The following is a 24,427-nucleotide window of genomic DNA, read 5'->3' as shown; positions in this document are numbered from 1 at the left end:
TTATCTTAAAATCAATGAAATATGGTAATAGAAAAAATATCCAAACTATTCTTCACTAATCAAAATTATAACTTTGGGAAAAATTCAAGGCCAGGACTGTAAAACCAGATTAAATGACCACATATAAAATAGCAATTAAACTGTAGTAATTAAGCTTTTGTGTACTTTTTAACTTGCTTCTACAATAGGTACACAAAGTTATTTAGGTTAGCCCTTAATAAACCTTTATACATTTAAACCTTAATAAAATATTAAGGACATATAAGATCTGAAAGAAAATGTATTCAAATTTAAAACTTCACTATACAGTACACTATTCTCTCAGATCCTATGGCAAATGAGAAATGGTTAACATTAAGAATTTTAAAGTATGCTCCATGGATAGCAGACTAAATCTTTAGCAGCTATGAGAAATGTTTAATTGCGGAGGCAGTGAGTCTGTGTTTTCATACATGGACACATCTGAGCACTGGAGACCACCTCAGGTGAGTGGTTTCGGGGCTTTTCCAATCACTGATGCTTAAAGCAGAGTTCCCAAAGGGAAGGACAGCACTGAGGCAGGAAACTGAGTGCCAAGGAGTCACAGCGTAATTTTTAATTCTCTTTCACTCCTCTGGTTAGATCAAGGAGAAAATTAGTTGCTTTAAATTCTCACTAACACAGTCTCCCTTTTTGATCAAGAAAGAGGCCTCACAAAAAACTCATAGTTTAACATCAAAAAAATGAACAATCCGATTAAAACATGGGCAGAAGATCTGAAAAGACATTTTTCCAAATAAGACATACAGATGGCTAACAGGTACATGAAAAGATGCTCAGCATCACTAATCATCAGGGACATGCAAATCAAAATCACAATGAGCTACCACCTCACACCTGTGAGAATGGCTATGATTAAAAAGACAACAAATAACAAATATTGGTGAGGATGTAGAGAAAAGGGAACCCTTGTGCACTACTGGTGGGAATGTAAATTGGTGCAGCCAATGCAAAACAGTATGGAGGGTCCTCAGAAAATTAAAAACAGAACTACCATATGATCTAGCAATTCCACTCCTGGGTACTTACCCGAAGAAAACAAAACACTAATTTGAACAGATATATGCACCCCTATGTTCACTGCAGCATTATTTACAATAGCCAAGACACGGAAGCAACCCAAGTGCCCATCAATAGATAAAAGGATAAAGAAGATATGAGGGGGAGACCTTCAAGGTGGTGGAGGAGTAAGACGTGGAGATCACCTTCCTCCCCACAAATACGTCAAAAAAACAATTACATGTGGAACAACTCCTACAGAACACCAACTGAATGCTGGCATAAGACCTCAGACTTCCCAAAAGCCAAGAAAATCCCCACATACCTGGGTAGGGCAAAAGAAAAAACAAGAGACAAAAGAATAGGGACAGGACCTTCGCCTCTGGGAGGGAGATGTGAAGGAGGAAAAGTTTCCACATACTAGGAAGCCCCTTCGCAGGCGGAGACTGCGGGTGGTGGAGGGGGGAAGCTTCGGAGCCACAGAGGAGAGCACAGCAACAGGGGTGCAGAGGGAAAAGCAGAGATTCCCACACAGAGGATCAGTGCCAACCAGCACTCACCAGCCTGAGAAGCCTGTCTGCTCACCCATTGGGGCGGGTGGGAGCTGGGAGTTGAGGCTTGGGCTTTGGAGGTCAGACCTCAGGGAGAGGACTAGGGTTGGCTGCGTGAAGACAACCTGAAGGGGGCCAGTGCGCCACAGCTAGCCAGGAGGGAGACCAGGAAAAAGTCTGGACCTGCTGGAGAGGCAAGAGATCATAATTTCAGAGTGCACAAGGAGAAGGGCTTCTTGCTCTGTGTGCCCACAGACAGCAGAGCACCACCCAAGCGAGCTCCAGAGATGGGTGCAAGCCACAGCTATCATCTCACACCCCAGAGACAGGCATGGACCACTACCGCTGCTGCCACTGCCACCAAGAATCCTGTGTGCGAGTGCAGGTCACTACCCACACCCCTCCAGGAGTCTGTGCAGCAGGCCACTGCCAGGGTCCTGTGATCCAGGGCCAACTTCCCTGGGAGAGCACATGGCATGCCTCAGGCTGTTGCAACATCATGCTGGTCTCTGCTGCCACAGGCACGTCCCATGTTCCAATTATGACTACCGTACCCCTCCCTCCCTCTCCCTGGCTTGAGTGAGCAAGAGAGCCCTAATCAGCTGCTACTTTAACACCCTCCTGTCTGGGCAGGGAACAGAGGCCTGAGGGCAGCCTACACGCAGAGGTGGGACCAAAACCAAAGCTGAACCCCAGGAGCTGTGCGAACAAAGAAGAGAAAGGGAAATTTCTCCATGCAACCTCAGGAGCAGTGGAGTAAATCCCCTCAATCGGCTTGATAAACCCTGCATCTGTGGAATACATGCATGAAGAGACAACAAATGTTCCCAAAACTGAGGCGGTGGACTTTGGGAGCTACTGCAGTCTTGGGGTTTGCTTTCTGCATTTGATTAGTTTTTGGTGTTCTGTTTCTCTTAGTTTAGATTTTAGTGCTTGTTTTCATTGGTGGGTTTATTGGTTTGGTTGCTATCTTCCTTTTTTTTTGTTCTCTCTTTGTGAGTATGTGTGTGTGTGTGTGTATGTGTGTGTATGTTTCTTTGTGTGATTTTGTCTGTTATTTTTTATTTTTTGGCTGTGTTGGGTCTTTGTTGCTGTGTGCGGGCTTTCTCTAGTTGTGGTGAGCAGGGGCTACTCTTCATTGCAGTACATGGTGGCTTCTCTTATTGCAGAGCACGGGCTCTAAGGGCATGGGCTTCAGTAGCTGTTGGGCGTGAGCTCAGTAGTTGTGGCTTGTGGGTTCTAGAGCGCAGGCTCAGTACTTGTGGCGCACAGGCTTAGTTGCTCTGTGGCACGTGGGATCTTCCCAGACCAGGGATCGAACCCACGTCCCCTGTACTGGCAGGCAGATTCTTAACCACTGCACCACCAGGGAAGTCCCTTGTCTGTTTAGTTTTGCTTTTACCATTTGTTTGGGGGCTCTGTTTTTAATTTTTTTCTTTCTTCCTTTTCTTCTGTGCTGTGAAGCTGGCAGGGTCTTGGTGCTCCGGCCGGGTGTCGGGCCGGAGCCTGCGAGGTGGGAGAGCCGAGTCCAGGACACTGGACCACCAGAGGCCTCCTGGCCCCATGTAATATTAATTGGAGAGAGCTCTCCCAGAGATCTCTGTCTCAACACTAAGACTCAGCTCCAGTGCTGGATGCCCCATACTAAACAACTAGCAAGACAGGAACACAACCCCACCCATTAGCAGAGAGGCTGCCTAAAGTCATACTAAGTTCATAGACACCCCAAAACACACCACCGGATGAGGCCCTGCCCAAAGAGCAACAAGATCCAGCCCCACCCACCAGAACACAGGCACCAGTCCCGCCCACCAGGAAGCATACCCAAGCCATTGAACCAACCTCACCCACTGGGGGCAGACGCCAGAAATAAGACGAACTACGAACCTGCAGCCTGCAAAAAGGAGACCCCAAACACAGTAAGTTAAACAAAATGAGAGAACAGAGAACTATGCAGCAGATGAAGGAGCAAGGTAAAAACCCAGCAGACCTAACAAATGAAGAGGAAATAGGCAGTCTACCTGAAAAAGAATTCAGAGTAATGATAGTAAAGATGATCCAAAATCTCGGAAATCGAATGGAGAAAATTCAAGAAACGTTTAACAAGGACCTAGAAGAACTGAAGAGCAAACAAACAGTGATGAACAACACAATAAATGAAATTAAAAATTCTCTAGAAGGAATCAATAGCAGAAAAACTGAAGCAGAAGAATGGAGAATAATGGAAATAACTGCCACAGAGCAGAATAAAGAAAAAAGAATGAAAAGAATTGAGAACAGTCTCAGAGCCCTCTAGGAAAACATTAAATGCACCAACATTCGAATTATAGAGGTCCCAGAAGAAGAAGAGAAAAAGAAAGAGTCTGAGAAAACATCTGAAGAGATTATAGTCGAAAACTTCCCTTACGTGGCAAAGGAAATAGTCACTCAAATCCAAGAAGCGCAGAGTCCCATACAGGATAAGTCCAAGGAGAAACACGCCAAAAGACATATTAATCAAACTATCAAAAATTAAATGAAAAGAAAAAATATTAAAAGCAGCAAGGGAAAAGCAACAAATAACATACAAGGGAATCCCCATAAGGTTAACAGCTGATCTTTCGGCAGAAACTCTGCAAGCCAGAAGGGAGTGGCAGGACGTATTTAAAGTGATGAAAAGGAAAAACCTACAACCAAGATTACTGTACCCAGCAAGGATCTCATTCAGATTCGACACACAAATTAAAACTTTTTTTTTTTTTTGCGGTACGCGGGCCTCTCACTGTTGTGGCCTCTCCCATTGCGGAGCACAGGCTCTGGACACGCAGGCTCAGCGGCCATGGCTCACGGGCCCAGCTGCTCCGTGGCATGTGGGGTCTTCCCGGACCGGGGCGCGAACCCGTGTCCCCTGCACCGGCAGGTGGATTCCCAACCGCTGCGCCACCAGGGAAGCCCAAAATTAAAACTTTGAAGACAAGCATAAGTTAAGAGAATTCAGCACCACCAAACCAGTTTTACAACAAAAGCTAAAGGAACTTCTCTAGGCAGGAAACAAAAGAGAAGGAAAAGACCTACAAAAACAAACCCAAAACAATTAAAAAAATGGTAATGGGAACATACATATCGATAATTACCTTAAATGTAAATGGATTAAATGCTCCAACCAAAAGACAGATTGGCTGAATGGATACAAAAACAAGACCCGTATAGATGCTGCCTACAAGAGACCCACTTCAGACCTAGGGACACGTACAGACTGAAAATGAGGGGACAGAAAAAGATATTCCATGCAAATGGAAATCAAAAGGAAGCTGGAGTGGGCTTCCCTAGTGGCGCAGGGGTTGAGAGTCCGCCTGCCAATGCAGGGGACATGGGTTCGTGCCCCGGTCCGGGAAGATCCTACATGCCGCAGAGCGGTTGGGCCCATGAGCCATGGCCGCTGAGCCTGTGTGTCCGGAGCCTGTGCTCTGCAATGGGAGAGGCCACAGCAGTGAGAGGCCCGCCTACTGCAAAAAAAAAAAAAAAGAAAGCTGGAGTAGCAATACTCACATCAGAAAAAACAGACTTTAAAATAAAGAGACAAAGAAGGACACTACATAATGATCAAGGGATCAATCCAAGAAGAAGATATAACAATTGTAAATATTTATGCACCCAGCATAGGAGCACCTCGATACATAAGGCAAATGCTAACAGCCATAAAAAGGGAAATCGACAGTAACACAATAATAGTAGGGGCCTTTAACACCCCACTTTCACGAATGGACAGATCATCCAAAATGAAAATAAATAAGGAAACACAAGCTTTAAATGACACATCAGACCAGATAGTTTTAATTGTTATTTATAGGACATTCGACCCAAAAACAGAATACACTTTCTTCTCAAGTGCACATGAAACATTCTCCAGGATAGATCATATCTTGGGTCACGAATCAAGCCTCAGTAAATTTAAGAAAACTGAAATTGTATCAAGTATCTTTTCCAACCACAACATTATGAGACTAGATATCAATTACAGGAAAAAGAACTGTAAAAAATACAAACACATGGAGGCTAAACAATACACTACTAAATAACCAAGAATCACTGAAGAAATCAAAGAGGAAGTTTAAAAATACCTAGAAACAAATGACAATGAAAATACGATGACCCAAAACCTATGGGATGCAGCAAAAGCAGTTCTAAGAGGGAAGTTTATAGCAATACAATCCTACCTGAAGAAACAAGAAAACTCTCAAATAAACAACCTAAACTTACTCCTAAAGCAATAAGAGAAAGAACAAAAAAACCCCAAAGTTAGCAGAAGGAAAGAAATCATAAAGATCAGATCAGAAATAGATGAAAAAGAAATGAAGGAAACAATAGCAAAGATCAATAAAACTAAAAGCTGGTTATTTGAGAAAATAAACAAAATATTGATAAACCATTAGCCAGACTCATCAAGAAAAAAAGGGAGAAGACGCAAATCAACAGAATTAGAATGAAAAAGGAGAAGTAACAACTGACACTGCAGAAATACAAAGGATCATGAGAGACTACCACAAGCAACTATATGCCAATAACATGGACAACCTGGAAGAAATGGACAAATTCTTAGAAAAGTACTACCTTCCAAGAGTGAACCAGGAAGAAATAGAAAATATGAACAGACCAATCACAAGCACTGAAATTGGGATTAAAAATCTTCCAACAAACAAAAGTCCAGGACCAGACGGCTTCACAGGCTAATTCTATCAAACATTTAGAGAAGAGCTAACACCTACCCTTCTCAAACTCTTCCAAAATATAGCAGAGGGAGTAACACTCCCAAACTCATTCTACTAGGCCACCATCACCCTGATACCAAAACCATACAAAGATATCACAAAAAAAGAAAACTACGGGCCAATATCACTGATGAACATAGATGCAAAAATCCTCAACAAAACACTAGCAAACAGAATCCAACAGCACATTAAAAGGATCATACACCATGATCAAGTGGGGTTTATCCCAGGAATGCAAGGATTCTTCAATATACACAAATCAAACAATGTGATACACCACATTAACATACTGAAGGAGAAAAACCATATGATCATCTCAATAGATGCAGAAAAAGCTTTCGACAAAATTCAACATCCGTTTATGATAAAAACTCTCCAGACAGTGGGCACAGAGGGAACCTATCTCAACATAATAAAGGCCATATATGACAGACCCACAGCCAACATCGTTCTCAATGGTGAAAAACTGAAACCATTTCCTCTGAGATCAGGAACAAGACAAGGATGTCCATTCTCACCACTATTATTCAACATAGTTTTGGAAATTTTAGCCACGGCAATCAGAGAAGAAAAAGAAATAAAAGGAATAAAAATTGGAAAAGAAGTAAAACTGTCACTGTTTGTAGATAACATGATACTATACATAGAGAATCCTAAAGATGCTACCAGAAAACTACTAGAGCTAATCAATGAATTTGGTAAAGTAGCAGGATACAAAATTAATGCACAGAAATCTCTCACATTCCTATACAATAACATTGAAAAATTTGAGAGAGAAATTAAGGAAACACTCCCACTTACCATTGCAACAAAAAGAATAAAATACCTAGAGATAAACCTACCTAAGGAGAAAGGCCTATATGCAGAAAACTATAAGACACTGATAAAAGAAATCAAAGACAATACAAACAGATGGAGAGATATACCATGTTCTTGGATTGGAAGAATCAACGCTGTGAAAATGACTATACGGCCCAAAGCAATCTACAGATTCAATGCAATCCCTATCAAACTACCAATGGTATTTTTCACAGAACTAGAACAAAAAAATTTTACAATTTGTATGGAAATACAAAAGACCCCAAATGGCCAAAGCAATCTTGAGAAAGAAAAACAGAGCTGGAGGAATCAGCCTCCCTGACTTCAGACTATACTACAAAGCTACAGTAATCAAGACAGTATGGTACTGGCACAAAAACAGAAATATAGATCAATGGAACAAGACAGAAAGCCCAAAGATACACCCACGCACCTATGGTCATCTTATCTTTGATAAAGGAGGCAAAAACATACAATGGCGAAAAGACAGCCTCTTCAGTAAATGGTGCTGGGAAAACTGGACAGCTACATGTAAAAGAATGAAATTAGAACACTTCCTAACACCATACACGAAAATAAACTCAAAATGAATTAAAGACCGAAATGTATGGCCAGACAGTAAAAAACTCTTAGAAGGGACTTCCCTGGTGGCACAGTTGTTAAGAATCTGCCTGCCAATGCAGGAGACACGGGTTCGAGCCCTGGTCAGGCAAGATCCCACATGCCATGGAGCAACTAAGCCCGTGTGCCACAACTACTGAGCGTGCGCTCTACAGCCCGCGAGCCACAACTACTGAAACCCACACACCCTAGAGCCCATGCTCAACGAGAAGCCACTGAAATGAGAAGCCCGTGCACTGCAATGAAGCGTAGCCCCCTCTTACTGCAACCAGAGAAAGCCCACATGCAGTAACAAAGACCCAACACAGCCAAAAATAAATAAATTAATTAATTAAAAAAAAAACTCTTAGAGGAAAACATAGGAAGAACACTCTTTGACATAAATCACAGCAAGATCCTTTTTGACCCACCTCCTAGAGAAATAGAAATAAAAACAAACAAATGGGACCTAATGAAACTTAAAAGCTTTTGCACAGCAAAGGAAACCATAAACAAGACCAAAAGACAACCCTCAGAATGGGAGAAAATATTTGCAAACGAAGCAACTGACAAAGGATTAACCTCCAAAATATACAAGCAGCTCATGCAAGTCAATATCAAAAAAAACAAACAACCCAATCCAAAAATAGGCAGAAGATCTAAACAGACATTTCTCCAAAGAAGATATAGATTGCCAACAAACACATGAAAGGATGCTCAACATCACTAATCATTAGAGAAATGCAAATCAAAACTACAATGAGGTATCACCTCACACCGGTCAGAATGGCCATCACCAAAAAATCTACAAACAATAAATGCTGGAGAGGGTGTGGAGGAAATGGAACCCTCTTGCACTGTTGGTGGGAATGTAAATTGATACAACCACTACGGAGAACAGTATGGAAGTTCCTTAAAAAACTAAAAGTAGAACTACTATTTGACCCAGCAATCCTACTACTGGGCATATACTCTGAGAAAACCATAATTCAAAAAGAGTCATGTACCACAATGTTCACTGCAGCACTATTTACAGTAGCCAGGATATGGAAGCAACCTAAATGTCCACTGACAGATAAATGGATAAAGAAGATGTGGCACAGATATACAATGGTTACTCAGCCTTAAGAAGAAATGAAACTGAGTTATTTGTAGTGAGGTAGACGGACCTAGAGTCTGTCATACAGAGTGAAGTAAGTCAGAAAGAGAAAAACAAATACCGTATGCTAACACATATATATGGAATCCAAAAAAAAAAAAAAGGTTCTGATGAACCTAGAGGCAGGACAGGAATAAAGACGCAGACGTAGAGAATGGACTTGAGGACACGGGGAGTGGGAACGGGAAGCTGGGATGAAGTGAGAGAGTAGCACTGACATATATACACTCTCAAATGTAAAATAGATAGCTAGCAGGAAGCAGCTGCATAGCACAGGGAGATCAGCTCAGTGCTTTGTGACCACCTAGAGGGGTGGGAGGGAGACGCAAGAGGGAGGGGATATGGGGATATATGTATACATATAGCTGATTCACTTTGTTATAGAGCTGAAACTTACATAACATTGTAAAGCAATAATACTCCAATAAAGATGTGAAAAAAAAAGATGTGATACACACACATACACAATTGGATATTATTCAGCTATAAAAAAGAATGAAATCTTGCCATCTGTGACAACATGTATGGACCTAGAGGGTATTATGCTAAGGGTATTATGTGAAATAAGTCAGAGAAAGACAAATACTGTATGATTTCAGTTATGTGGAAGCCGAAAAAAGAAACAAATGAAGAAACATAACAGAACAGCAACAGTCACAGATACAGAGAACAAACAGGTGCTTGCAAGAGGGGAGGAGAGTGGGGAGAGGGTAGAAATAGGTGAGGGAAATTAAGAAGTACAAACTTCCAGTTGCAAAATAAATAAGTCACAGGTATAAAATGTATAATGTAGGAAAAACAGTCAATAATTATGTAGTATCTTTGTATGGTAACGTATGGTAACTAGACGTACCATGGTGATCATTTTGAAACATATGGAAATACTGAATCACTGTGTTGTGTAACAGAAACAAATGTAGGTTGTAGATCAATTATACTTCAAAAACAAACTCATAGAAAAAGACATCAGATTTTCCAGAGGTGGGGGGATAAACGTCCCATTATAAGATAAATAAGTACTAAGGATGTACTGTACAACGTGATAAATATAATTAACACTGCTGAATGTTATACAGGAAAGCTGTCGAGAGTAAATCCTAAGAGGTCTTATCACAGGAAAAAAATTTTTTTCTATTTATTTAATTTTATATCTATATGAGATGATGGATGTTCATTAAACTTTGTGGTCATCATTTCATGATGTATGTAAGTCAAATCATTATGCTGTACACCTTAAACTCATACAAGTGCTGTATGTCAATTACATATCAATACACCTGGATGAAAACAATATATAGATGGTATCATATGATAAAAAAAAGAAAGAGTGTTTCAGATTGCCTTTACAGGTCATGGGATCTAGCTACAAGTCAATAGCATTGCTTTATTTTTAGTGCACTTATTTTTACAGTTTCATTCTATTTATATAAGTGATATAGGTTTTCCACTTACCATGGTGGTGTGAAGTTTCTTTTTTTTCAGTGACTTGATTTAAATAAGTAAACGATAATTCAAGTGATACACTAATATGGCCAAAACCCACTAGTTTAATGGTTAAATTACAAGAAGCTGGAGAGTAATTAATGTCTTTCAGTAGAAGTATTGAAAAGAAAAAGAGCCTCAGCTGATGCCTCTCAGAACACGCTCTAGAAATGAACAAATGAAACTGAACACCTGCTGCTAAAATATGCCAACTTCCTTAAAACAGGCAATTTAAATCCAACTTCTTCCAGAAGACAATCCACCAGGCAGAACAGCACTGAAAGATCATGAAAACGTTCCAAGATCTAATTTTATCAGTTTTTTTCCCTTCCTTGTCCCTTATAAATGGGGTGTATTAAGTTCCATAAATAGAGCTAAATCATTAAACTAAGACAACATTTCCTTTCAAGAAAAAGAACCAGTTATGCTGTCAATTCTTTTCTTAGTTCTATTTTTCAATTCTATTTTTCCCTCACAGCAGCCTGCAGAAGGTCACCCCTCCATGATTCCTCAGCAACTTTGGCAGAGCTGTGACTTTTCAGCACCCGAGAAAACGGGCTGCAAGGAGTTCCGAGTGAGGACAAGCACAAACTCCCTGCTCTGACCTTTATCGTGTCCACACCGACCCAATTATGCAAGATTTATGAATCTCACACAGGACTTCAGAAGGCAACTAACAATCAGAATTTCAAACACTACTTCCCTAGTGGTCCAGTGGTTAAAATTCCATGCTCCCAATGCAGGGGGCCCAGGTTCAATCCCTGGTCAGGGAACTAGATCCTACATACCACAACTAAGAGCCCGCATGCCGCAACTAAGATCCAGCACAGTCAAATAAATAAATACATTTTTTTTTTTAAAAGAAAGAATCTCAAACAATCCGCCAATGCAACTGCAAACTTGCTAACCTCTAACAGCAATAAAAATCTTGCTAGATGCACATGGACCCTTAGTTAAAACATCTGGTGTGTATGTCTGTGCCCCGGCACCCCTAAGTCTGATGAACCAAGGAGGGGTCACAGAAAAGCACTCAGCAGCAAATTCAAAGCATCATGATGAAAAGAGTATCAAAGGAATAAACCATATGCGTGTTAATGTGCCCAGACTTGGCCAAGCACTGTGAATACCAAACAGTATACAATGATTTCTACCTCCCAGAGTTAATAAACACAAATACTAATAATCAACCAAGAGCAACTTAAATGAGTGCAGTCAATAACTGCCATCATTTCTCGTCTTCTGAACCTCCTACAAGGCACTGATTTTAAAGGACATAATATTCCTCTATCCTCAAATTAGTCACCTATCCAACTATTAAACTGCCTCATTTAATCAAAGTCTCTATTTTTTTAACATTCTAAGAATCTGTTCAACTGTCTTCCTGCTCAGTAGAAACCAACAGTTTCCTCCGAAAGTAGGATAGGAAGTATGGAAACCTACCCTTGTCATTATGTAAACTTCTACTTCGATTTTTAACTTAAAGTAACAACATTTTCTGGATTAAAAAATGCTCAGTAACTGCTACAAGTAATTACTCTAATTCTCTAAAGGCCAGCATTAGGCTGTCTCAAGTCTCATATACTTTATTCTTTACATCTTCATTCAAGTATAAGATTTTTAAAAAATCACATTACCTATTCCCAAGCAAAAAAGCCCAATGTTTCTCAATGAAAGCGCAGATGTCTTCTTTCCACCGGAAATAGCCCTGACGCCCACTACCTTCCAGGGACAAGTTGTACATCGCCAGCATGACCACCTGAAACAGAAGCAGAATAGGCTGGGAGAAAAGCACAGACAGGGATGGTAAACTTCAGGGGGGAACGTGTGTTGTTTTATACTCTGAGTATGAATAGAGGGGGGAAAAGGAAGGATAATATCTTGGAATATTCTCAGGATAGAATTCTACTTCCTTTTTTGCTTTCCATAGATGAGCATCACTGTTCCCCTTAATCACGTGCACTTGTTCCTCCCATGTTACATGTGCAAGGCTGCTGTGTGGCTGAACTGGTGAAGAGTAACTACTGCCCTAAGCAGCCCCCATCCCAGTCCCCCTCCACTACTCAAAGGCAGCGCTAAACACCGTGTTAACCAATGGCATCAGGAGGCCACAGGGCCTGCTCCAGCCGGCATTTCTGATGGACAGTGCTGACCTTTACTAAATATTCCAAGCATCACCCCTGCACACATACTTTTCTAAGCTCTTTAGAGGGCAGAAACAATAGACTCTCAGAATTTCAGAGCTGAAGTTAACGTGAGGTACCATCCACTCTGGGTTTAGCCTTTCTCAGCTGTGGAAACTGTTCCTGAGATGAAATCAGAATAGACAAGGGGCAGGGACCTGAAAGGCCTGGCTGCCTGGCCCATCCTCAAGAGAGGAGGACACCCCCAGCTCCACATCTAATCCAACTTTGTATTTAACAGATAATGAATTCACAGCCCCAAATGGGAAAGTACTTTGCAGAAATATGAATAACACAGTCTCACTGTAAAAGACTCCACTAAAAGAGAAAAGAGCAAAGAAGGAAGTAAAAATCATTTTAAATCCACCATCAAGAAATAATCCTTCTTAACATTTTCAGTGATTATCCTATTAGACATTTCTCTTCGCATCTAAACGCAATTTTGTAATCATAAATGGACAAGAAACTACACACGCTATTCAAAACCATGTTTTCAACCTAATAAAAGTAATGATTAATTTTGGGCCAGCGCAATTGAAAAGGGGGCAGAACCTACGAAGAGAATCCTTCCATAACTCTTCTTTCCATGAGGAGTAGCCCAAGGCTGTACAGGGTCTAACAGACTGCAGTTCACGTTCCCCGACATCGATGTTCACAGCCCCAAATCCCGATGGCCCAACAGGGAGACCTACAACCACACCCTCAAAGGGGCCTGGTGATTCTGATGCTCCTACCAAGTCTCAACTTCCCCCATCCTTAAACTTGTAAAATTTGCAGACAGTCTGCCAATTAACCCCATGAACAGACTTTTCAAATCATTCCACTCATTTTTGCATCAGGTCTGCGTCAGCCAACAAACCTCTCCCTTTAAAGTTACTGTTCACAGGGAGTCGTTGTTTAATAGACACAGGATTTCACTTTGGGGAGATGAGCACTTTCTGGAGATGATGGTGGTGATGGTTGCAAAACAATGTGAATGTGCTTAATGCCACTGAACTGTATGCTTAAAGACGGTGGAAAGGGTAAGCTTTGTTATGTATATATACATTTTTATAAATTTATTAATTTCTTTTTGGCTGCGTTGTGTCTTTGTTGCTGTGCACAGGCTTCCTCTAGTTGCCACAAGTGGGAGCTACTCTTCGCTGAGGTGCGTGGGCTTCTCATTGTGGTGGCTTCTCTTGCTGAAGAGCACGGGCTCTAGTAGTTGTAGCACATGGGCTCAGTAGTAGTGGCTCGCGGGCTCTAGAGCGCAGGCTCAGTAGTTGTGATAGGCTTAGCTGCTCCGCAGCATGTGGGATCTTCCCAGACCAGGGCTCAAACCCATGTCCCCTGCATTGGCAGGCGGATTCTTAACCACTGCGCCACCAGGGAAGCCCTGTTACATATATTTTACTACAATTTAAGAATGCTTTTGCTCAAGAAATACCTTAAGAAAAGGATGGAATGAGCTCTTCTGCCCACTCAGACTCCTAAAGTAACTTGGAAACGTGTATTCACTGTTAATCTCTGTGGTACAGACACAAGTGTGTTGTTTCATTTCCAGTACTTTTTTTTTGGAAACATTTCATGACTTTAGAAAGTTAAAATTCACATACTTACTTGCAAATAACTTTTCCTATTATCACCATATTTACTGAGCAAACTAAAAATCCAATCATGAAGGACATGGTTTTCCCCCTTCTGGAATTTGTAATCTTAAAGAACGAATCCCAGTTGCGTTTCTGCTCTTACACCACCAGCCCAAGCTCATAGTAACAGGCTGGCCCTGGGAACCAGCACAGCTCCAAGGCCTTGCTCAGGCTGCCACAGCCCAGCGGGCACCTCCCAAGTATCTGCTGAAGAGCATGTAGAAAGATAATGAGCGTGTCTAGGACAAGAACGTAAAAACTACCCTACTTGATAGCTTCCCTACTTTTCAGACTGTTGTTCACACATCACCGAGGAGGAGGACACAGAAAGTGTGTGGAAGGGGCCTTTTAGTCACCCCATTACTGTTGGCATTTTATAATATAAACAAGTATTTCTACTTCTTATTTTGATAAATCAACAAAGTTTAAGATTTAAAACAAAGAAAACCCACATTCCAATTGGAATATGACATCAATAGAGTCTATTCCAGACCAACGGATCCTCTTTTAGCTCTTGCGTGAGAGAGACAGAGGGAGAGGGGGAGGGAGAGAGAGGGAGAGGGAGGGAGAGACAGAGAGAGAGAGAGGGAGAGAGAGAGAGAAAGAGAGGGAGAGAGGGAGAGAGGGGGAGAGAGGGAGAGGGAGAGAGGGAGAGACAGGGAGAAAGGGAGGGGGAGAGAGAGAGAAAGGAAAAGAGATGCAACTAGAAACAATGGGCAGTAGTTTTCCAAGAACCAGGTATGTCTGGTCCCAGTTTTCACTTCATTATCCCAGGGTATTTATTATCCATATGTCTTTTGGAAGTGAAAAAATAATTTTCAAGAAATGTTAGTCTGATTAAATAAGCAAATTGAGGGCTTCCCTGGTGGCGCAGTGGTTGAGAGTCCGCCTGCCAATGCAGGGGACACGGGTTCGTGCCCTGGTCCGGGAAGATCCCACATGCCGCGGAGCGGCTGGGCCTGTGAGCCATGGCCGCTGAGCCTGCGCGTCCGGAGCCTGTGCTCCGCAACGGGAGAGGCCACAGCAGGGAAAGGCTCGCGTACCGCCAAAAAAAAAAAAAAAAAAAGCAAATTGAGCCAATACTGCCAATATATTGAGCAATATAATCAAAAGCCACTTTTTCCTTTAAAAAGAATCTCCACAGAAAACTCATAGTCTTGAAAGTAACAAATTACACACATCTGCTCTTCTTCCATTTTACAATTTTATGAGAAGCTACCTGCAGGCCAAATGCAAATCTGCCTACGTGTGCACACATGCAGAATAATCTACTAATATTAATCTGACCTTGCCTAGACACAGTATCCCATGCACACTTTTTAAAAAATCCCAGTTAGAATACTCATGAGACTGTATCCTCAATACAAACTTCCATTCATTTTCTACTTACATATTTTCAGGCAAGTCCAAAAAGGCTCCCTAAGATCACCACTGACAGATTTCAACAGATGTCCTAATAAAGCACTGATAATTAACACGATAGCCTCTGGCTGCGAACACAGCTACAATTTACAAGGAACACCCTAAGTGCCTTGGAGGGTACAACCTAAAATCTTTCTCATTACCCTGTTTATTTCCTTCACAGCAAAAAGTGCTAGGGGTAATTAACTTGTTTATTTGTCTGCCTATCATCTAAAATAAATGTCTACTGCCTGGGGCTAGGGTCTTGGCTGTCTCACTCACCACAAAGAAGAAACAGCTAGAAGGATCAGCTGGTCTCCACGAGATTCTACTCTCCAGGCCTAGAACAGTGCCTGGTTCGTCATGTGCACTCAATATTTGTCGAATGAATAAACATAAAAACTGAGTGAGTGATGTCTAATACATTTTTAGAACTTAAAGACTGCATATAACATTGGTGCCTTGTTATAAACATATTAATATAAAAACAAAACCCAAAAAATTAATACAACCTGGAGATCAGTTAAAAGATACTGTTCGGGCTATAGTTGGCTGGGATTACAGTGACCATCTTTACTTTTTTTTTTAATTTAAGTACAGTTGCTCTACAATATACAACTAGTTGCTAGTTTCAGGTGTGCAGCATGTTGATTCAGCATCTTTATATTTTTTAGAATGGTTTTATTTTTCTAAAAATAGCTGCTAAAAAAATGTGAACCTCTTCGATTAAAATCAGAGTTTGGTATTATGTATAAATGAAACCGTGGGTGGGATTTTCAGAATCTCAAACCCAATTCACTAAGTTGGCAGTATTTTTACTAAGAACTCCTTTCTCCACACATTCAGTATGATTTTCATTGTGAAATAAAGTGACCCTCAAAACAACTCAGAAGCTCATATGTAGGTTCCTCATTCCCTAGTTACTTATTCCAATAAATTTCGCAGGGGGGGGGGCGGGGAACAACCCCATGAATTCTAGAGAAAGAGCTTTAACTCACTTGCTGCCATGTCAGCTTCAGCCGCTCATACTGCTCCTTGCCATCTTCAGAGCAATCAGAACAAGTAAACCTAAAAAAATTATCGCCCTTAAGGTAACTGAGCTGTTCCCTCAGCTGACCTAGGAGGAAAACAAAAAGGCACATCACAGGTGGATCTAGAACAGAGGTAACCCAAAGTTTTCATCAATCTACCAGCCATTTCCCAAATTTCCCAGGCTGTGTTTTTCCTTTTCTTTCAGCCAGCCTGTGAGGGCAGGATGGGGATGGAGAAGGGAGTAGAGAAGGTTTTTATTCTTCTAACATCAAGTGCATGCCCACGAAGATCGCTCTGTGGTCCCCGGACTTTCAGAAGAGACACTGTTAAGGCAGGTAGGATTGTTCTCACTGGCTGTTCCAACTGTTAACATTCCCGACCCCTACAGGAGGTCTCCTCACACATTCTTCCAAGGAAACATCTGAGCTCCCACTGTGCCACTGGGCTAGGAACCAGGAACACAACACCTGAGACAGACGCGGTGCTGGCTCTCAGAGGCTTACTGATGTGGTGAGAGCTACAGAGGAGAGAGTAGGTAATCACAGCAGCACAGAGGCTCTCCACCTGGACTGTGCATCAGAACCACCCAGGAAGTTTTGTGTTTTAAATATGCCCAGGTCAGGGGCTTCCCTGGTGGCGCAGTGGTTGAGAGTCCGCCTGCCGATGCAGGGGACACGGGTTCGTGCCCCGGTCCGGGAGGATCCCATATGCCGCGGAGCGGCTGGGCCCGTGATTCATGGCCGCTGAGCCTGCGCATCAGGAGCCTGTGCTCCGCAACGAGAGAGGCCACAACAGTGAGAGGCCTGCGTACTGCAATAAAACATTTTTAAAAATTTAAAAAAAAAAAAATACATGCCCAGGTCTATTGCCCGCAAAATAAATCAACCTCTGGAAGCAGAGCATTTTCTGAAGTTCCCCAGCTGATGCTGATGCTCTGGGAGACATGGAAACCCTGGAGAGGGATGTGATGGGTGCCGTGGGGCAACGTGAGAGCACATAAAAGAGGTGCCCACCCACATGAGGAAGACAGCAGCGCTAGAAAAAGTGGGGTGGACGGGGGGCCTGAAGGATGGCTAGAATTGGCACGTGAAGAGGTGTTTGTGTGTGGGGCGGGGAGTATAGAGGCTGTAGAGACACGTGTTCCACAGAGGAAATTTACATGCACAAAGTCCTAGGGATAAGAAAGAACTGCTTGGGCTTCCCTCGTGATGCAGCGGTTAAGAATCCGCCTGTCAACGCAGGGGACACGGGTTCGAGCACTGGTCTGGGAAGATTCCACATGCCGTGGAGCAACTAAGCCCGTGCGCCACAACTACTGATCCTGCGCTCTAGAGCCCATGCTCCGCAACAAGAGAAGCCACCACAATGAGAAGCTCTCGCACTGCAATGAAGAGTAGACCCCACTCACCACAACTAGAGAAAACCAGCGTGCAGCAACAAAGACCCAACGCAGCCAAAAATAAATAAATAAAATAAATTTATAAAAAAAAGAACGAACTGCTTGTGGAGAAGGAAAAGCTCACCCTAACTGCAAAGCTCTGTTTCCATGTGGGGATAGGAGGGCACGAAGGAGAAAGGCTGGAGCAGTTAGCAGGGGCCCCAGGAGGCAGAGCATTTACAGCACAGGCTGTGAGGATGGGGGAAAGCCACCCAGGCTTTCAGGCAGAACCCTGAATCTATAAGCAGAGACAGCTGGAAAGCAAAAACTAGTTAACTTATAATAAATTTTAGGTTTGCTTTCTGTGAAAATGGTGTTAATTTATTAATAATAACTATGAATCCATCTTAAAAACACCTCCACATACCAGAAAATGACCCAGTTCACAACAATATATATACACATACACATACGTAAATTTCTCTGACCTAGTTACAAATTCTATTACACAGAGTATTCCTCTAGTACATACGTCTTTACTACTCTCCAGGTAATGGAAACATCCTGTTTTGGTTAAGAGGCCTGATGACTGGCAAAGCACCTTATTGCGTGTATATACGGCCAGCAGATCAAGGAGGCCAGCAAGGAGAAAACACGAATGGCCCTAGAAAAAGGCATAATACATATTTAATCTCCTAATTCCGACCTTATATCAACATACTATAGCAGTTGTTTTCCATGTAAGTTAGACACTACCAGAGTTATGTTTATGAGTCTGAAGTTTAGCTCTACACTGGGCCTAGAATTTGGCCCCAAAACCACAATAATGTGACCCTGATAGAAAAATGTGGCTAATTCTTTAAGTAACACAGAATTTCCAATTTTCTAATTTTTATTTGGGTTACAAGTGAGAATGTTAATTTAACAACGTGATAGAGGTTGGCAGTAATATATATTAGTACAAATGTGTTTACGTTTTATATAAATTTGCAGTTAATCAACTACACTAATAATAAATATAGGAGTTATCTTTTTATTTGGGTCTCTTTCACATTCATGTTTCTCTCACAGGTTAGAAAAACAAACCTTCCTGCAGGAATTGACAAAGGAAAGGAAAGGAGAAGCGCTTACTGGCTGGGATCCACTTCTGGCACTTGTCGCAGAAGTAGGACAGCTGCTCCTCCATCCACGACACGTCCCCTTCATCACTGTTTAGGGAGTCCCCGCTCTGGTCGTGAGACAAGTCCACAGACGCCTGGTCCTCTGACTCGACGATCAGCAGAGTCTCCCCCTCCACCTCCCCCTCCTCCAGCCCCTCCGAGGTGGACGTTCTTGTGGCTTCATCGTCGTGCCGACTGATCAAACTGCTCAGATGGATGTTACTCTCCATCCCTCCCGGCTTGCAGGTTCAGTGCTCTTGGGAACAATCCCAGTTTCTGGACACTAAGCTTGAAGGGGCTCCTTGCTGACCACACAAACACACTCTCAGAAGAGCGTCTGCCTGACTCTACTCAGACACAAGGGGCACTTAAAGCAATTATTTAGAATATACGATCCATCGTCCTTTTTCTGATCAAGTTTAAAAGGACGGTGACCACAAAAAGGCTGAAGATCGCACTAAGCTGTTCTCCATCAACACTCACACACACTTAACGCTGTCTGTTCCATCAATATCTCACACGCATTTCAAGTCACGTTTTTTGAGATCCTTTTGCCAACACCATCTTCTCTCTTTCTGCTTCAAGTTGCTCAGTCAGAAGAATCTGTTCTCCCAAAAGACGAATATTTTCTTTTTTCCGATTTTGCCTCTCAATGTCTCTGATCACTCCGTCACGAAGCCTCTAAAAATGTTAAGAAACAGATTTTAGTGAAACTCAGAACAGGTGGTTCCCTTCCTTGTGTCATTCAAGTCCTAAAATCAGTGTTACCAAAATACACTTAAAACTCTTAGATTCCAAGTACTCAATTTCTATTTTAACTTTCTGTGTAGATGTAAATGTAATAAACCATCAAATTAACTTGGTAGCGTGATAGTATTATTACAGACCTCTTATCATACTTTAAGAAATTTTGCATCATTTAATATAAAAATGGGAAATAACAATTAAAAAAGAAAAACTGCCACTATGCTGAATTTTAAAAGTTTAGTTAATATATGGTGCTTTAAAAACTTGATGAGGGACTTCCCTGGCGGTCCAGTGGTTAGGACTCCGCACTTCCACTTCAAGGGGCATGGACACTATCCCTGGTCAAGGAACTAATAAGATCCTGCAAGCAACGGCTCAGCCAAAAAAAAGAAAAAACAAGTTGATGAGAGTTACTTGAGTAACTGTGAACTACATTCCTGTTAGCAATTGTCCTAATTGAATAATAAACACCCAAGAAAGAAAATTACTAAAATTTGAACAAACTGTAAGGATGCAAGAAAGTAAAGAACTCGGCTTCTTCTATTATGTACAGAGAAAAGGTAAAAATTACAATTACATAATGGGGAGAGAAGGGGAAAAAGAACGCTACCAGCAGAGGAAAACATAACGGCCCATTGATGGTCGTTACTTTGATAAACACTAAAGACATGTAGAAAATTCCAGAATATGGACCTGGCATCTAAGATGAGACTTTCTAAAGCATCAATCCAGTCATTACTAATAACTTACACTTTACAGGTCATAAAATACTCTAATAACTTAACAGTGGCCTTGTGAGGCAGAATAATGGGGGCAGGGCCTGGGTAGGGTTTTTTTAATTACCATTATGTCTATTTTAACAACTCACCAAGTACCTACTTGCTGGCCCTCCTCCAGGCCTAGGGCTCCAGTCCCCATTACAGGGGAAGCTGGGTAATTTAAGAGTCCTGGGACTGATAACACAACTGAAAACCAACTGTCCTGAACCCTGTGCCCCTGGCAAGATCTCCATGCAGAATCGGAGGCTCTCATTCCACTCCTCCCTCCCCAGCTCATGCTCTCCTGTGCTTCTTCCATCAGGACACACCTACACACGCCACCCAAGCCCCAAAGCCCACACCGTCCACACCTGCTCTGAGGTCCTCCCCTCCTTTCTCAGGGACTTTAGCACTCGGCTTGGGATCTTGCTCTCCATCCAGCATTCGCTAGTTTCCTCCAGGTTTCAAAGTCTGTGCCTACTGCCTCGCACATCCCTCCTGCAACTTCCACTTGACTACCTTACTAAGCACCGAGACCTCTTCACCATCACAACTCTAACACCTAGAACGCGGCTCCTCCTGTAGTACTCACTGCTGGTTTTGTTGGGCTCCTGTGATGATCAAGGCTGATGTACGTAAAGTGCTTAGAACAGCGCCTGGTATGTGGCAGTCAGTCAGGAAACAATGGGGGACAACAGTCATCGTTTTAGTTCTTGCTTCCTTGAACCTTCCAACACACCCACTGTGTCAAACATTTGTCCTCCTCTTTCCCGCTGCTAGAAAGTAACCCCGCAATGAATAATTGGACATAAAACACACACAGGTTATTCCGGTCAATCTCAACCTCTAACTTCCAAATACCTAAACCTTACACTTGTCCCATTCTGACAGTGGTTCTCAACCCTGGCTGCATGTTAGAATCCCTGGGTCGCTTTTAAAGCGTACCTAAGTGGGATCCGCATCCCCAAGAGATTCTGATTCAATAGGTCAGGAGCAGGGCCCAGGCTGCTACCTGGTAAAAACTTCCAGGAACAATCGCACGTGTAGCTGGAGGTCAGAACCAAGCTTTCACCCAGCCGTACTCCACACTCGGAAAATCCCTGCTCGCTGACCTCAGAGCTACATCTGACATAGCATCTTCTACCCTATCTCAAATTTTCTCCAGCCACCAGCTTTTCCTTCTTAGAGAAGAAAATCTCCCGCTTCTGTTCCAAAAGCTAACCCCTTAGAACGACTACATTAATCCCAATCTCTAATCTCTTCCGCGCCCTGTCACCATTAATCATTTCATTCCCTCCCCTAAAATCTTGTATCATCACAGGCTTCCTCTCCTCTGACTTCCAGAGTGTGAACACGGGACAAAGGCCTCACCTGCTGCATCTCTGCACCCCGAGCACCCGGCGCGGTCCCACGCAGACAAGCCTGTTTACAGTGACTTACCCAGCGGCCTGCGTCCACTCCGGGCCAACCGGGCTCCACCGCACCCCTCCCCCCCACACACACACCCCGGCTGCCCCCGCTCGCGCTCGGCCTTCGCCCCCGGAGCAGCTGCGCGTATTCATCTCTGTTTCCCGACGCGCCCGGGGCGGAGCGTGGCGCACGGGGGCCCAGCAGTAACGTCAGCCGATGGGAAAAGGAAGAAAATAAGACTGAGAGACACAGCAAGACTGACAAGCCCCTGAGCGGTCAAATCAAGGATGTTTCCCCACATAAAACCACCGGAAAGAGAAAAATTGGAGGCCGCTATCTCTATCGTCCCCAGAATCTAGTTTCCATAGCAAACTGTTCCTTAAGAAGGAAAAACTCACCCCCCATACAAGTATATCTCCCAATTCCCGAAAGCGAGAGGCGGGGGAAGCCTCACCAGCGCTTCGACACCCGCGGGGCGGGGGCGGGGCCGGCCCAGAGCACCGGGGACCACCGCCCCCACTTCCCGGATGCCCCAGGGAGCGGTCTCCCCACCTCGGGGGAAGCGGGAGGAGAGAAAGGAAAGGCGAAGAGGAAGCGGCGCCACGCGGAGCCGGACCCCAGGCCCCAGGCCTCCGCCGCCGCGCGGGCCCGAAGGCGCGGGCACGTGACATCTACCTGCTGGTCCTGCCGCTGCTTCATATGCACGCCCGCCACGGTGGCCGCCGTCAGCACCACCGAGAGGCCCAGCACCACCTTCGAGCTCCCCGACATTCCAGCGCCGGCCGCCGCGGCCTCCGCTCCCCGTGCCCCAGGCCCAGGGCCGCCGCCGAGCGCGCGCCGTTGCCGGGGCGGGCCAGGCTCGACCCCTCGAGCGCAGAGCCCCAGCTGCCGCCAGGCGCGAGCAGTCGAGAGCCGAGCGCCGAGCAACACCCAGGTTCCGCGGAAGGCGCGGCTTCCGGTAGGGCCTAGGAATCGCAGGCATCCCCTCCCTGCCCTGCGGGCGGGCGGGTAATAACACTTCCAAGAGCCCCGGCCCAGAGCTGGCCCCAGCACCACCCAAGGCGGGGTTCCAGGCCTGAGCCCTCTCAGTTCATCACCCGCCTCCTGCGGCGGGAGAGTCCGGGGGGCGGGATGCCGGACCCGGTACCTTGCGGACCCTTGACCGCGCGCGTCCCTTCGGAGCGCGGGGCTGCCTCGCTCAATGCCAGCCTCACCAAACGCAGCCCTCGTTGCCCCTTCGGTGGGGAGATGTCAGGAGATGGAGTTTTTCTCGTTAGATGCTGTAGACACGGTCACCTGCTTTCACCTTGACGCTGTGGGGTGGCGGGTCAGGTCTGGTTTTTCTTGACATCAAAAAGTCTTCTGGCTACAGAGCAAGCTCTCTGGGCAGCGGCACGTCTTCGCCTGCTGGCACGAAAGGCGCTGTCCCCTTGTCGCCCAGGTAATCCTTGTGGCATCCCTTCTACACCTAGTTCCCGCACTCAGTTGCCCGAAATGATCGAGCGAAGCAGAGCGTCGAGAACCGCCGCAGAAGGTACTGTGCAAGGTGCACACAGAGGTTGGGCTTTCCAGTGAAAAGGTATTATCATCAAGTCATTCTTTCCCACTAGAATTCCCAAAGGACAAACTTCCTCCTAGGCAAGCAACTGTGGACGCTGTTGATTTGGGCTGAGTCTCCGTTAGCCTCACCCCAGGGCTTCTTCGACATTGATCTCTGTAGTGCCTTGCTGTTCCATCGTCTGTTGTGAGAGCGTCAATGGCTTGAGATGAGTGTTGCTCTCAAGAAATGTAATAAGAAAACAGCTTGTTTTCTTGAAATGTATTGTTATTCTACTTTTTTAAATCCCTTATGGGGGGACTTCCCTGGTGGTCCAGTGGTTAAGAATCCGCCTTCCAACGCAGGGAACATGGGTTCATATCCCTGGTCGGGGAACTAAGATCCCACTTGCCAGGGGGCAACTAAGCCCGTGTGCTGCAACTGCTGAGCCTTTGTGCCACAACTAGAGAGAAGCCCACCTGTGCACTCTGGAGCCCACACACCACAACTAGAGAGAAGTCCGTGCTCCGCAACGAAAGATCCCTCATGCCGCAACAAAGATCCTGCATGCCGCAACTAAGACCCAATACAGCCAAATAAATAAAATTTTAAAAATAAAATAAAATCCGTTATGGGGAATTCTCTGGCGGCCCAGTGGTTAGGATTTGCGTTTTCACTGCCAGGGCCCGGATTCATTCCCTGGATGGGGAACTAAAATCCCACAAGCGGGCTTCCCTGGTGGCGCGGTGGTTGGGAGTCCGCCTGCCGGTGCAGGGGACGTGGGTTCGTGCCCCGGTCC

The 24,427-nt window shown here is 44.1% G+C and overlaps 2 protein-coding genes across 5 annotated transcripts in view; both read right to left on the bottom strand.

Annotated features, from left to right (window-relative positions):
- The window catches only part of KAT14 (lysine acetyltransferase 14), a 65,719-nt gene extending 46,313 nt beyond the window's left edge, over positions 1-19,406 (bottom strand). For 3 of the 4 annotated variants that reach the window (XM_067707317.1, XM_067707315.1, XM_067707316.1), the window contains exons 1-3: positions 19,148-19,406; positions 16,605-16,723; positions 12,032-12,153 (exon numbers count right to left, since the gene is read on the bottom strand). In XM_067707317.1, the coding sequence (XP_067563418.1) occupies positions 12,032-12,153; positions 16,605-16,723; positions 19,148-19,406 (500 nt within the window). The remainder of the gene's footprint in view (positions 1-12,031; positions 12,154-16,604; positions 16,724-19,147) is intronic. The other variant, XM_067707318.1, reaches the window with a different exon arrangement.
- Positions 19,407-19,707: 301 nt separating this feature from the next.
- Positions 19,708-22,967, bottom strand: PET117 (PET117 cytochrome c oxidase chaperone). The gene is made up of 2 exons (XM_067707319.1): positions 22,767-22,967; positions 19,708-19,857 (listed from the first exon to the last, which is right to left on the bottom strand). The coding sequence occupies exons 1-2, from the start codon at positions 22,860-22,862 to the stop codon at positions 19,708-19,710; spliced, it is 246 nt and encodes an 81-aa protein (XP_067563420.1). The 5' UTR covers positions 22,863-22,967.
- Between the last annotated feature and the right edge of the window lie 1,460 nt (positions 22,968-24,427).

The sequence above is a fragment of the Pseudorca crassidens genome, chromosome 15 (assembly GCF_039906515.1).
Source record: "Pseudorca crassidens isolate mPseCra1 chromosome 15, mPseCra1.hap1, whole genome shotgun sequence".
In the NCBI taxonomy this organism is placed as follows: domain Eukaryota; kingdom Metazoa; phylum Chordata; class Mammalia; order Artiodactyla; family Delphinidae; genus Pseudorca; species Pseudorca crassidens.
The sequence above is the reverse complement of the archived record's forward strand: the minus strand, read 5'-3'. Positions and strand labels throughout refer to the sequence as shown.